The 15,179-nt window shown below is 33.9% G+C and overlaps 1 protein-coding gene across 1 annotated transcript in view; it reads right to left on the bottom strand.

Annotated features, from left to right (window-relative positions):
• The window catches only part of FAT4 (FAT atypical cadherin 4), a 165,236-nt gene that overhangs the window by 81,452 nt on the left and 68,605 nt on the right, over positions 1-15,179 (bottom strand). Inside the window, exon 2 of the mRNA XM_049631149.1 lies at positions 7,189-7,320. Coding sequence (XP_049487106.1) covers positions 7,189-7,320 — 132 coding nt within the window. The remainder of the gene's footprint in view (positions 1-7,188; positions 7,321-15,179) is intronic.

Genomic DNA, 15,179 nt, shown 5'->3' with positions numbered 1-15,179 from the left:
CCAGTATAAGGAGGAAAACAAAATATCTTATGCATCCTCTTCAGGGATGCCTCTTCATTCCCAGGGGTTATTCAATACTGCCAGAAATATTTACTGTTTGTTCCAGCTAAAAACTACAAAGTAGTTCTGTGGTCAGAAATTGGCCAAATTGTAGGGCCTGAAAGAACTTTTTTTAGGCCTTCTCCCCTACACTAAAATAAAACTATGAATCCAGAAGGAAAGAAAACCCTTCTAAAGCCCTTGTAAAAGAATTTATGGGTAAATCAACCTATGATGTCATTTAAGTTGCAATCCAATTCTTTGAAGAATTGAGAGCAACTGTCCTTATCTCACAAATCTTTGCAGAACTAAAAATGTAGCTCTAGAGACAGTTGAAGGTTCACTTACTCTTTTTTACCCATCCCAAAGAATCCCCTATTTATCTTAAACTCTCATTTTCACTGTGCCTTTGACATGTAAGTGTTAATGTATAAACTTTGGGGAGGTAATTCTTATCAGAATAAAAAAGGGGGAGAAGGTCATTTAGATTTTGAACTAATGGGAAATTTTAAGTATATAGAAGCTATAATGTGTCTTTTTCTCTATATTTATGTGAGTATATATGTATAATATATATTAAACTTAATTTTAATAATACCATCTGGGAGTAGAGAATTCCACCACCTTTACCTCCAGATAGTATTATTAAAATTAGTTTGTGAACAAAGCTATATTTCTTTGACTTAAGCAAACATGTGCTTATACAAATTTAATATTCATAAAGAATTCAAAAATACAATGAAAACTGACTCAAATGCTTTTCAAATCCATGTGATCTAGGAAAATATTCAGTAATAAAGCTAATTCAAGTTTGTTGGTTAATTAAAATATACAGGTCCTTAGACTTTTCAACATTGAATATAATACAGTCATGCAAATTTTATTTTACTTGGATTTATTAATCAAATAAGGTCATGTTATCTGCCTTATAAAATTTGTCAGCAATAAAAATAACTTGTCATGATGAAATTTTCATCAGTAATCTAAATGTAATTGTTAAGAAACGGTAAATAAAATAGATATAAGTAGTATAAAAAGTTTTAGGTAATTTTTTTAGTTTCCTCAAATCGTTTTGGTAACCTGAAACCTTAAAGTTTTACTTGGTTAAGTTAAATGATGAGTCAAGTTATATTCGTTGAATATCCAGATCATTTCCAAATAAGGCAAAATACTAAAACATTAGTTATTGAACATGAGCTTATCCACTTTCAGCTTCCTTTTACAGAGAAACTAAAGATAATTAGGTCTATTAGTGAACATGTTTATGCTGTGTTGAGAAATTTTCTGAGGAAGTACATGTTTCTAGAAATTATAAAAAGTGTAAATCTGCTAAACCATAGAATGCTAATCTAAAAGACAGTTTATAATTGCTTACTTCTTAGTTTTCATTAGAAATCAAAGACTTCTAAGCATTATAAATTCTAATATATGTAACTAAAACTACTAAAAACAAGAGAAAGGAATTTCATGTGTGATCAACACTGGTTAAGATTGGAATGAATTTAATTAAGCAACTGAGTTCTAATATCAAAAGTAAGCTGGTGCAAAATTAGAATTTTGTTTTCTGGGGGCACCTGGGTGACTCAGTTCGTTAAGCATCTAATTCTTGGTTTCAGCTCAGGTCATGATCTCACAGTTTCATGAGTTCAAGCTCCCTGTTGGGCTCACTGACAGTGAGGAGACTGCTTAGGATTCTCTCCCTCTCTCTCTGCCCCATCCCCCACTTGTGCTGTATCTCTCAAAATAAATAAATAAACTTTAAAAAAAAGAATTTTGTTTCCTGTCTGTTAAAAAGACAAAATTTTCTTGGTCCAGTGGTCTATTCTTGATAAGTGATTATAAAAAGAATTTTCCTTACTGTTCAAAGTAACATGCCTAAAAAAAACAAGAATTCTATGTTTTGTCAAAATAATTTCCCATGTTGTTTTTATCAAGTTTTTGGTTACTGAAACCTAGGACTCTCAATATTAAAAGAATTAAATTTTTTTCAGAACCATGAGGTCTTCTATATTTGCTTATGAAGTCTTCAATTGTCACTGGTTAAATAAATAACTGAATATTATTTCATAGTGACATATAGTCTTAATTGCCCAAGTATCTTAAAACCTTTTTGATATTTTTTGACAAACTTCCCCGAAATAAAATTCTAAACAAAGTCTTTTTGACCTTGAATTACTTTGGGATTTTCAAGAGGGTCCCTGAAATATCTCAAAAGATACGATCTCTCTCCTTATAAAAATATATTAAAGTAATTAAGTTTAATTGATATGTTAAATTATTGTCAAATAAGAAATAATACTAAAGAATTTTTAATGCTATATTTGTATAGATATATGTTATAAGTGTTCCAGAAATAATATAAAATTCCTGGAAATATAATATGTCTTGGAATGTTTTCAGTCATAATGCTAGTTATTATATTAAAATTACATTTAATATTTTACACATAGAAATAAGCATATTTCTTTGTGAATTACATTGTAGTGACCTCTCACCAGATTTTAATCACAGCCATTTTTAAGTCTTTTGTGATTTATAGACAGTTATTTCATTCTGATGCTTTGGCAAAAGTGTTTAATTTTTAAGAAGACTTGTGGAAAGTATTCTAAAATACTGATTTCTGATAAATTTAAAATAAAAAAAAAATGGGTAAGAATTTCCAGAGCTAATGAAAAAAAAAAACTGGATTCAATTAGAACAAGTATTAATTACATGGAACTGAATGAACTAAGGAGGATGATCATAATTCTTCATGACTTTTGTTTAAAACATTGCCAGTTCTTTAGTGTTTTGTTTTAATAGATATAAGAAAACTTTTTTCTTTTCTTTAATTTTCTTATTTTGCTTTTCTTTTTTACTATGGCCTAGAGCAGATTGGTAAAGTATACCTTTGTAAATAAAGATGAAACGTCTGCTTTTTCTCCCTACCTGATCTCTCCAGAATTCAGAAACTATTTTTCTGGCAATATAATTGTTTCATGCAATATTGTTATTTGTTTGCATAAATTCAATGAGGATCCATTCTCTTTTAACAGGACATAATTGGAAATAGTCATAATAGGAAATAGTTTAGTCAAGGCTTTTACTAGAATGTCATATTTGAGAGAGATGTGTGTAGATTCAGATATGATCAGTTTTAAGGAACTAGGTTGACTTTATGGAGTCAAGATATCCCCTTGGAAAATTATCTTTGTACCTTGCTTCCAAGGTTTCAGCAAATTAATCTTAAAAAAGATCTTATATGGTCAGAGCACCTGTGTGGCTCAGTTGGTTAAGTATCTGACTCTTGATTTTGGCTTGGGTCATGATCTCATGGTTTGTGAGTTTGAGCCCTGCATTGGGCTCTGCGTTGACCTGCTTGGGATTATTTCTCTCTCTCTCTCTCTCTCTCTCTCTCTCTGCCCCTCCCCAACTGGTGTGCACTCTCTCTCTCTCTCTCAAAATAAATAAATAAATTTTAAAAATAATAGCTTATATGGGCAACCGCTATTTTGGTTGCACTTATGTAAATAATCATAAATAATGCACTTATGTAAATATGCAAACAAATTAGTTTTACTTCAATTATCTTTTAAAAATGGGAGTGGGGCGCCTGGGTGGCGCAGTCGGTTAAGCGTCCGACTTCAGCCAGGTCACGATCTCGCGGTCTGTGAGTTCAAGCCCCGCGTCAGGCTCTGGGCTGATGGCTCGGAGCCTGGAGCCTGTTTCCGATTCTGTGTCTCCCTCTCTCTCTGCCCCTCCCCCGTTCATGCTCTGTCTCTCTCTGTCCCAAAAATAAATAAAGAACGTTGAAAAAAAAATTTTTTAAAATAAAAAAAAAAATAAAAATGGGAGTAACTGTAGAAAGAAAAATATGTTTGCATTTTTGTAGATATTGGATTCTAGATTCTATTGGATTAGATTCTAGACTATTAATTGTGTTTGAGGTTTTGTTATACACATGTAAATACTAGATCCTGCATTGTAGCTTCCTCAAATATCTGGCTACAATTTACCAAAGTAGCATTTCCAATTCTCTCTCATCCTTCTGATTTAGACTTGTTAAGAAATGAGACTTCCCTTCAAACTCCTTGGGAAAGACTGTATCAGGTCCTTCTCACTACCCAGATGGCAGCCACACTCCAGGGACTTGCAGATAAATAACTCACATTAAAGAAAACTCCACTTGACAACTGGTCTTGCGCAAATGCAGGAGACCTCCAAAGTCAAATTGACTAGGAAGAGAAATAGCCAACATCAAGGTAGATGGCTTCTTCCCAAGATGCCAGATCAAGACTTCACATTCCAACTAAACATAAAACTCTCTCTTTTTTTCTTTCTTTCATTTAATCTGACATTAGCCTAGAAAAATAATGCCATCATCAGTATTTCACAGGCCATTGCTAAGGAAGGGAGACTTTGCCTCTTAGGCTGCTGGATTTGTCATTAAAAGCTCCTCTGTGTCCATTATTGTCCATTAACAGTGTCACCTTATCAAGAATGGTTTATGCCCCTATAATATCTGTCTTTTCTCTATGGTGGTTATCATTCTCCTTGGACCTATGAATGCCTAAGTAGCTGGTGCATAGCCAGGCAATGACTCTTAGGTTATCTAACTGTGTTCCTAACTATCCACAAAGACACTTCACTGGTCAGCTCCCCTAGATTTATACTGTTGAGCTGGAAAGGAACTACCAGAAAGAATTAATGATTCAGGATTCACTTCTTTTTGCAGGGCCATACTTCCCTGGTTGGGAGCAAATATAAATGAGGCTGTGATTAGAAACCTTTCCCTGACTCTTGAAAGTACTATACAGTCTGCAAAGACAATAGCTGCCCAACAAAAGTCCTTAGACTCTCTGAACAAAGTTGGTCCCTTGAATATTTTTTAGCTGAGCAAAGTCTGTGCTGTGGCTAATATCATCTGCTGCACACTTTTGGAGAAATGGAAACTCAGTTACATAAAATCACTGAGCAAGACACTTGCCTCTTAGAAAGGTGACTCCTTCAGCAGGGTCTTTCTTTTACTTATTTAATTTTGATTGGCTTGGTTTTGGGGACCAAGCTATGAAGTAATTTCTAAACATTAGAAATTATCTTGCATGTAATAATCATAGTAATCTCCCTGGCACATTGTATTCTCTGAAGAGTTTTAAATGCATGTTTGGCACTGCTAGTAACCAAGCAAATGATCTCTCTAAGTAAGACTGGAACATCAGAAAAGGAATGAAGAGAATGAACAACTTAAAATTATAACCTGAAGTCATGGGCTTCACAGAGATTAAGCAAAAAAAAAAAAGAAAGAAAAGAAAAGAAAAAAAAGTGTCATGACCTATGAATGCCACACAGAGGACTGACAAAAGCTGTAGGAACAACTGAGTGGGATCTGTGAGTGGTGCTGATGCCTTAAATTTTGATCATATTTTGCAGTTAACTGCGAGTCGAATCAAAAGAAAGGAATTGGTAGAAAGGAGACAGCTGTCCCAAAATGGAGTTGCTTATGCTAAATCTCATGGCAATGAACTGAGACTGTAATACTTAATCTAACTGCAGTTTCAACTTCCCTAGAAATGTAACTTTTACCAAGTCCAAATGGAATTACCTAGTCATTCTCCTTGGACCTCACTGGTGAGGTAATAGGAGCAATAGATCCCTCTGTTCCCTTTAGGAAGGTGACCTTGCTCAAAACAATGCATCCATTGCTAAGAATTTCATTTTTCCACCCCATTCAGCCTTTAAAAACTTTTTCTTTTCTACAGCTTGTTGGAGTTCCTTTCCCTTGCTAGATGAGACACTGCCTGATGCATGAATCATTGAATGAAGCCAATTTAATTCTAATTTTACTTGTTGAGTTTTTGTTGTTTAACATTTTATAAAATTGAGTAGAATATACTGAACTTAAAACACCGAATCTTTTTAAATAGAAAACTACAATTATCTAAATATTTATGCTTTTTTTTTTTGCTTACTTTTCCTTAGATTTTGGCAAAATTTATAAAGAAACTACATCATTACATTTCTCTATTAGCTGTTAAATTAGTCTCTTTTTTATTTATTAACCTTTTAAAGTTAAAGAAATAAATTTATGGAGATCTTACTCTTAGATCAAAAATCAAGTTTGAAGATACTTCTGAAGTTTAATTGAGGGCAAAAAAAAATTGAATACTCTGGTTTGTGTTGGGGTTAGCTCAAGGTGAAAGGTGATACTGGTGTCTGGGAAGGTTATCTCTCTTTCCACAACACCATCACATTAATCAATTTCTTTACCTAGCAAGAAGGAGAAAGCAAGCAATGGGCTTTTTTCACAGGAAAAAGATAAATTACAAATTTTATAAGTTGTTATGCCATTTGGAGCATGGTAATTAACTAGCTAAACTTGAAATATAAATATAGAAGACAGTAATCTAAATTGTGTTCCCAAATTTTACATTTACTACTAGATAAGAAATTTGTTTATTAACAGATTTGAAAAATCGTTAGCTTGCCTAGATAATTTCTTTAAAATGTATAAGGCTATTATTAAATCGTATATTTTGTTTTATAGATATTTGCAAATTAAGTGAAACACTACATAATAGTGTTTTTTAAATGTTTTAATTTTAAATAATCAGCTTTTTGCCAAATACAAATAAAAGTTCAATCTTTAGCTGCTAGGATAGCAAATTGGAATGATAAAGGCATAAAAAATATGGCTCTTTGTAGAGATTTTTACTATTTGTGAAATTAAAATAATTTGGCTAAGAAATCTAAAGTGCAACCAGCAACTAACTGAAAAATGAATTACTGATGAAAGGAAAATCACCTCCTGGTAGTCTCTATCTTAGCCTTCTTATATCACATTTCAACAATTAATATTCTTTGAAAAAGAGCACATGATGCTTAACCTTAATTATTAGGTATTAAAAGTAGTCAATAGGGGCGCCTGGGTGGCTCAGTCGGTTAAGTATCCATCCTCGGCTCAGGTCATGATCTCACAGGTCGTGAGTTCGAGCTCCGTGTTGGACTCTGTGCTGACAGCTCTCTGCCCCTCCTCTGCTCACGCTCTGTCTCTCTCTCTCAAAAATAAATAAACATTAAAAAAAACTTTTTAAAAAAGTGGTCAATATATGGTAGAAACTTGGTAGGTCACTGGGATACTAGATTTCAAAATGAATTCAGGCTCTGAGTTACCTCATCAGCATCCATGGCTGTCAGTTGCATAATCTTAGAGCCGTCTCCGATGTTCTCCTCCACAGTAAGGTCCAGCATGTCTGTTGGAAATACTGGTGGATTATCATTAATATCTTGAAGCGTTATTTCAACCTACAAGGAGAGAAATAAATAGCGCATGAAAGCCCCACATGTCTGCAAGGTGCTAATTAAAATGTATACTAAGAGCCCACTAGCTAGGTAGGCCTTCCAAAAAGAACAGAATTTTTATATAGAACATCCAAACAACGAAAATACCCTAGAGAAAGCTATGAAATCCTTATAAAAAAATATAAAATCCAAGTGAAACTCATTTCAAAGGGTTGCCTTGGAGTTTATACTAGAAAAGGCCCACTGATCAACTGCTGATTTAATCCCGATTTGTGCACCACTGAAGAACTGCCCAGACTTTGGACCGTCTGCCATTCAACCATGAAATGTCGCCTGACACAAATGAAGTGTAGAATTTCTTCCTGAAATGTTTATATATTGGCAATGTCTGGGGGAAACAAAGAAGTTCACATTTTGTTTTAAGAAACCCTCAGCACTTTCCCCTTTAAAATCAACTCCCAACCTGTGGGGAAGAAAAATACACTCATCTTCTTTTCTTTCCCTTTCCACTACTGCCAGCACTTTTTAATATGACTAAAGCTAAATAATCATTCCTTTCTGATGTCGTGTTTATGTAGATGGCAAATATTAACAGCTTTGTTTGAAAGATCCTAGTCAGAGTTATTTGTTTCCCTCTCTAGGAAAAAATTGTTTAGAAGCAAAGACTTGTGAAGTCTAAATAATATCTTCAAACCATGTGTTTTCTCTTTTGAGCTAGGTGCTAAAAGCTGAATATCTGATAAGTAAGGGAAGACAGCTGCTAATAAAACTGCAAGTTTCCCCAGTTGGGTCACAAAATTAAGTCATGGAGAAAAATCCATCCATCCATTTAGCTCGGATATAACCAAGGCATTTTTCTCATGGGATGAAATGTCATCTTTTATAGTTCCACGGTAAAAACTCCATCAGATCTAAGAGTGATGGAGACGAATATGAAGAGAGAGAAGAGAGCAAAAGAATTTTGATTTTTTTTTTCTGGGAAGAGGTAGAGATGGGGTAGACGGAGACTGTCCTTATTCTCCGAAAAGGAATGAATGGGAAATAGAGCAGAGCTAGATGAATAAATGGATGAGCAAATGATAAAAATAACTCCCTCCCCAAGAAACAATATACAAATTAAGTAGTAGAGAATTATTATGCCTCTAGTCGCACCTTTTAATAGGAGAGTTTTGATCATAACAAATGGCTCAAATTAGTCCAGGGTATTGTTGAAACAGGCAGTCTCAGTGGTTAGAAATGTGGCACTTCTACTTTGGGCTCACATCATTCTCTATACCACTTCCTTTAAAGAAAAGGTCCACAGTATGTACAACTGCAGCCAAGGTCCAACTGCCTTGCACATTTGTAAATAACCTGGATTTTCAAATTAGAAAAACTGAAATTCAGATTCAGGCTCCCCAACTTATTAGTTAGTTGGATAAACCTGAGTGCTTAATTTATCTGGGTCTCAGTCTCCTCATCTTAAAACTGAGATAATACTATATGCCTTAGAGCATTTTATGATGACTAGACTTCAATGAGGCCAGCAAAATGCTTAGGCCAGAGGGAAGTGGTTAATAAGAAATTAATCTTGGGGCACCTGGGTGGCTCAGTTGGTTAAGCAAACAACTCACGGTTTCAGTTCAGGTCATGATCTCACAGTTCATGAGTTTGAGTCCTGCATCCAGCTCCACACCAGCACCGTGGAGCCTGCTTAGGATTCTCTCCTCCACCTCTCTGCCCCTCCCCTGATGCAATGTTCTCTCTCTCTCTCTCTCTCAAAATAAATATATCAAGCTTAAAAATATTTTTGAAAAAGTTATTTTGGTTTTCAAGTTGTGACCACAGACCTCAGAGTTCTGTAGAGCTAGGGAGAGACTTTGAGAAATTGACTTAATAAATCAGAATTTTAGGTCCTAAAAGCCAAATTCAAAAAATACAAGTTACTGTTCATCTCTGAAACATATTGAATATGTACAAAGTTTTCATGTAGGAAGAGCTTTGACATACATATGCATATATGTATTTCAAAAGCCTGAAAATGTGAATTTAAGAATAAATGACCCAATGGTCATCCAAAAACATAATCATCAATGTTCTTTAGAAATTAATAATTATCTTCACATTATATGTGTGCACAGTACTCAAAATACGGTAGGAAAATAAACGAAGAATAAGAGGTAACTAACCAAAATACCTAATAACTTAACTCTGACTTTTTAGCTTAATAGAATTTTTTTCAATTCTGAATTGTCTTTCATCTATAATTTTATGACTGAATCTAATTGTAAACCAAGATGCCAACCTTGTGTATGATTGTGTGTGTATGTGTGTGTGAGAGAGAGAGAGAGGGAGAGAGAGAGAAAGAGAGAGAGGGAGAAAGAGAGAGAGAGAGTTTTCTAAGTGTATTTGTGCGAGAATGTGCATATATGAGTGTATGTTTATGTAAGTGTATATGAGTGTGTGTGTGTGTGTGTGTGTGTGTGTGTGTGTGTGTGTGTGTTTAGGGAAGAACACTAAACTGAGAGTAAGGATAATCCATATTGGCACCAATTAAATATGACATCAAAGATGCATCAGGAAAGAGTACCATGCACTAGAAGCATGTTGGGTATTCCAGAAAGGTACCTTACTCATTACACTCATTATAAATGGTGAGTGCATAAATTGAACACCTTTCTATATTTGAATAGTTATTACAAAATAACTAACATATGTGCAAGACATAGTTTTAGATTATACATGTATACACACACACACACACATTTTTAAAAATCTTCGAAAGAGCCTTTGAGGAAAATACTACTATCTTCTCATTAGAGAAATTAGAGTTAAAGAGGTTAACTAATTACCCAATGACACAGAGCTAGCACATAAGTTTTCTCTACTGTTAGACAAACCTGTCTCTCTCATGTGTAGGTGTGTATGTTCAGTAAACACAATGAATCATATTTGAAAAGTATGTCACAGCTATACAAATACATTTTCATAAATGTGCATATTATTTATATCTGGAATCTGAATCACTTACATATGAACTAACTAGCCATATAATCTTGGGTCAGCCAACAAATCTCTCTCTGTCAAATTTTAAGAAGAAATAAGACTGTACTACTGATCCCTATATACAGCTCTAGAAGTCTTTGATCATGCATGCTCTATGAAATTTTGTCCAACTCAATCATTTCAGGTAAAGAAAGACCTATCGCTTCTCGGCCTTTTGGCTAAGATCAAGTGCAGGTAAAGAAAGACCTTTCCCATTTTACTAGAAAGAATAAATTTAGTTCAATATTAATGAGTTCAAAATTAAACATTTCTGAATATATCTATAATCAGCCAATTATAAAAACAAATCTAGAACATTTCATCATTGTATTCTGATATATGCAATGGTTATTTTTTGGATATCACATAGCACCCATTTAATAAGTCAGGCTATCGTTTTTCCTAAAATCAGTGTCAGCTTGCCAACCAAAAAGGTAAGACCTCCATATTTCTTTCTCAGGCTGGGGGGTGGAAATATGGATATTTCTCTTAATTGTCCAGTATCTCTTTGCTATTCCACAATACCTTAGATATTCCTAAAAAGCTTTTGGCATGGTTTTTCTAAGCTCTCTCAATAGCCTGGGGTAATGATTTATGTAGAAAGAGAGGTATGAACTCCTTAGCTCAGGTAGGTCTTTTCCTGCAATCCATTCACTTTTCCTGATCCCTTGTAGCATGTTTCTACCAACCAAGAATTTCAGGACTATGAACCCTGCTTGCCTATGAGATTGTCACTGATTCCAGTATTTATCCATTCTATATTTTGAAACCTATCACATAACAGACATATGTTAGTCACTAGAAATACAGAAGAAAACAAGACAGATCACATCTCTTGCAGGGAAGAAGTAGAGTTTGATAATAGAAATATGTACAAATAGAAACATTTATAGTTATCCCTGGGAAAACACACTGTTGGTATCTTGATTCCAAAAGGTTTATCTCCCGCACTTAGGATAATTCTTTGAGCTGTCTGCCATCTTGCCCTTGGCAGTTACCATCCTTCTGATGACTCCAAACTCTAACACGTGCTTGGCTCACTCTTGGGTCTGCCACCAACCTAAGAGTCTTGCCTTCTTTGGACTAAGATTCAATAAAATTTGTTTTGAAATGTTATTATACAAACCACAGGAATCAAAAATTAAAAGTTTACAGAAGATATTGGGAAACAAGATTGAAGACTTTATAATTTTTAAAAACTTCTTTCTGTGCAAACCAGATCACTTTAATAGTAGACAGTGACTATTAGTGGTTTATTTTATTTTAAAATTCTGAGATTTTAAAATATTGTTCCTAAGCTAAAAAACATGCTTGTATCTTTTTTCCCCAAAGTTTATTGTTTTGTTTTGAGAGAGAGAACACAGACAGAGAGGGACAGAGAGAGAGAGTGAGAGAGAGAATCCCAAGCAGGCTCTGAGCTGTCACTGCAGAGCTCCAGCCAGGGCTTAATCTCATGAACTGTGAGATCAGGACCTGAGCTGAAATCAAGATCTGGTCACTTGATGCGCCTGGGTGGCTCAGTCAGTTAAGTGTCCAACTTTGGCTCAGGTCATGATCTTGCTGCTCATGGGTTTGAGCCCCACATCAGGCTTTGTGCTGACAGCTCGGAGCCTGGAGCCTGCTTCAGATTCTGTCTCTCCCTCTCTCTCTGTCCCTCCCCCACTCACTCTCTGTCTCTCTATTTCAAAAATAAATCAACACTAAAAAAAATTAAATAAAAAAAAAAAGTTGGTCGCTTAGCCATCTGAGCCACCCAGGCACCCCAAAAACATGTGTATGTTAAAAAATACATTCCATTCTCTTAAAAGACAAACCAAGAACTACTGCACAGAAGCTAGTATTTGCCCTTTTAGTGTTTACATTTATCCTTACATTTGTTTAAACCTGAAACAATCAAAATAATTGCATTAAATATTCATTTTGAAAAATAAAATGAAGGAAAATAAAATAAAATAATAAAGTAAAATAAAATAAAATAAAATAAAATAAAATAAAATAAGACCACATTTTGAACTCAGAAAATTCCCTTCACAAGTAACTATATTTAAAATAAAAACAAAACAAAAACTTATAACAGCTTCGATAATTTAAGTCCAGGCGGTATGTTCAAGGTATGTATTCTGAAAGTTTGTGAAAATTTATCCTTAATGATTAAAGAAACATTACACCAGGAAGATAAGGCACTTGCATATTTTATGCCTGCCTATCAAATGCTGACCTTTGTGCTTAGATAGCTGGTGTTTCAGAAACATATGTGGTTTCACCTGCTACAATTACAAGGGCAGTTGTAACTTTATGGTTGACTTCTTCATAACAAAACATCAGCTGCAGCTAATGGTTGAACCATAGGTATTGTCTTCTGACACCACCTCTGTTCAACCATTTAAAGTCCTTCAGAATAGTGACTTTCTTGGTTGAGACACCTGATCCCTAGGAGCAAAACCCTGGTAAATGGATGATTATATTCAGAAACAAAAACATGACTGAGATTAAGGGGGCTAATGACCAATTAATTTAAAAATAACCTGCCTTTTGGTGGCTTAATAAAGTTAAAAGTTATATAAAAATATGGCTTTAAGTATTGTCACCAAACTTCTTTATGCTAAAGGAAGAGTCCTTGATAATTCAGCTTGCTGAATAAATAGGTACTTAAAAACAAACAAAAAAAAAACCTTACTGTGTAAAGAGCTGCTATGAAATGAGTACAATGGTTTCCTCTGATTTTTTTTTCTGTAGTATACAGGCTATAATTTTATTGTACAGTGCATCAAGAATAATATTATATCTTGGGGATTCATTTTTAAGTTTTTAAGTGAATAAATCAGCATACAACTACATAATCAACGAGCAATCATTAATTAGCAATATCAATTATCAAATCATTTCATATGTGGGGATATAACTACAAAACATGGCATTTCACTGATTCAAAATGATATTATGAAGATAATATGTTACGGTCAAGGCTAAGGAATTGATTAAAATAGCAAGGTCCTTTATGAACTGATTCTCCAGTTAAATCAATAATTTCACTGAGGTCACTATATCAACAACAATTAAAAATTTTTTTCTTCAATTCATAACTTCTTGCAAGCTAAATAAAGTGGTTATTAATGAATCAGGATGAAAACATAAAACATTTTTTTAATTCAAAACCTTCCTTCAACTTACATAAAATGGTTCTTCGTAAATAAGAATGAAAAACAATCTTTTTTTTTTTCCTTTTGGGAAGTTGTAGAGTTCATAGTTCACTAAAAGTTCAGAAATCCACTTATTTGCAAGTAGATGTGTTAAAATTTTAGGAGGAATATTAAATATCATCATGGCTCTCTCCTTTATTTTATAGAGAATCAAAAGTAAGGCATTGAAATAGTAACTCATTTATCTAAGCAAAACAAGGTCAGCCTCCTAATTCTAGCCCAGTGATTCTTCCAGAGACCTGTGGAGAGAGCCAGAATCAGAATGCAGACTGAATATGCCTTAGACCAAAGCTTCTAATCTGTGCATGAAGACAGTGATCTTTCAAACAAAATATGCATTTGACAAATATAAGAAAATGACTTTGAAGAAATTAATACATGATTATCTACAAGTACTATTTAATCCACATTTTTTTTAATTTTTAAGTTTCTTCATATTTACAGTAAGGGAAAATATTCTGGGAAGGTTTGTTTTATCAATGCCACTGAAACTATTGATCACTGAGCAGAAAGATGGTGGGTATATATTACAAGTAAAGAAACTAGCTAAATTCTCTATAGATATCAGCAAAAGTTACTGTTGTTAAAATGTCTACAAAGAATTTGTTTCTTTTTCTTAAAAGATGCAATCATAAATATTCATTTCCAGAAATGACTAAAATCTAAATTGTTAGTGAGATGGACACTATAAAGTACACAAAACTATAAAATAGTAAAAGAAGATGTATCAAGGAAAATAGTACTTGATTAGTTGTTTTTTAGTGGCAAAATATTGACATTATTGTCTTTTAATCTGTGTGGGACTGACACCCCAAAATTAAACTCCTCAAGTAATACTGTTACCTAGATAGCATAAACCCTGACAAAGCATTGCACCAAAAATAATACTTAGAGTTCACATATAAGACTTCCAAAGATATTATGATAATACCATAAAGACTGCATTTCAATACACCTTTTAATTAACAGTTCTGCCAAAAAATATTATTTTAATAATCATACTTTGTTGCTCTGATTTCTTTAATAAATGTGTGTATTAAAGAAATTGGTCATTGAAAAATCTCTTCATGTTACCAAAGATCATTTATATTGCTCAGATTAGTGTCTTTTAAACTGAGCTTTTGGGAGCAAGAATTATCTTGCTCATTTTCCATTCTTACACCTTACCCATGCCTAACAATTATCTAAGTTTTTTTTACATTTTTATTAGAGTACTAAGTTCAGCATATTTAATGAAATAGGTATACTACTGGTATATGAAAGTGTATTGATCAAAGTTGTCTTCTATCTCAGTGATTTTTGGAACCAATCCAATCCTATTGATTTCCTTGTTCATTAACATTTTTTTTAATGTTTATTCATCTTTGAGAGAAAGAAACAGAGTATGAGCAGGGGAGGGACAGAGAGAGAGGGAGACAAAGGATCCGAAGCAGTCTCCAGACTCTGAGCTGTCAGCACAGAACCTGACACGGGGCTTGAACACACACACCATGAGATCATGACCTGAGCCGAAGTCGGAGGCTTCACCAACTGAGCCACCTGAGCATCCCCCAATTGATTTCCTAGTTCTTTTATGACTGTCATGCCATTATGTGTAAATTTTATGATATGAAATCCTATGGCATGATAATTCAATAA

The sequence above is a fragment of the Panthera uncia genome, chromosome B1 (genome assembly GCF_023721935.1).
Source record: "Panthera uncia isolate 11264 chromosome B1, Puncia_PCG_1.0, whole genome shotgun sequence".
Classification (NCBI taxonomy): Eukaryota; Metazoa; Chordata; class Mammalia; order Carnivora; family Felidae; genus Panthera; species Panthera uncia.
Note: the sequence above shows the minus strand (reverse complement) of the source record. Positions and strands in the feature narration are given on the sequence as shown.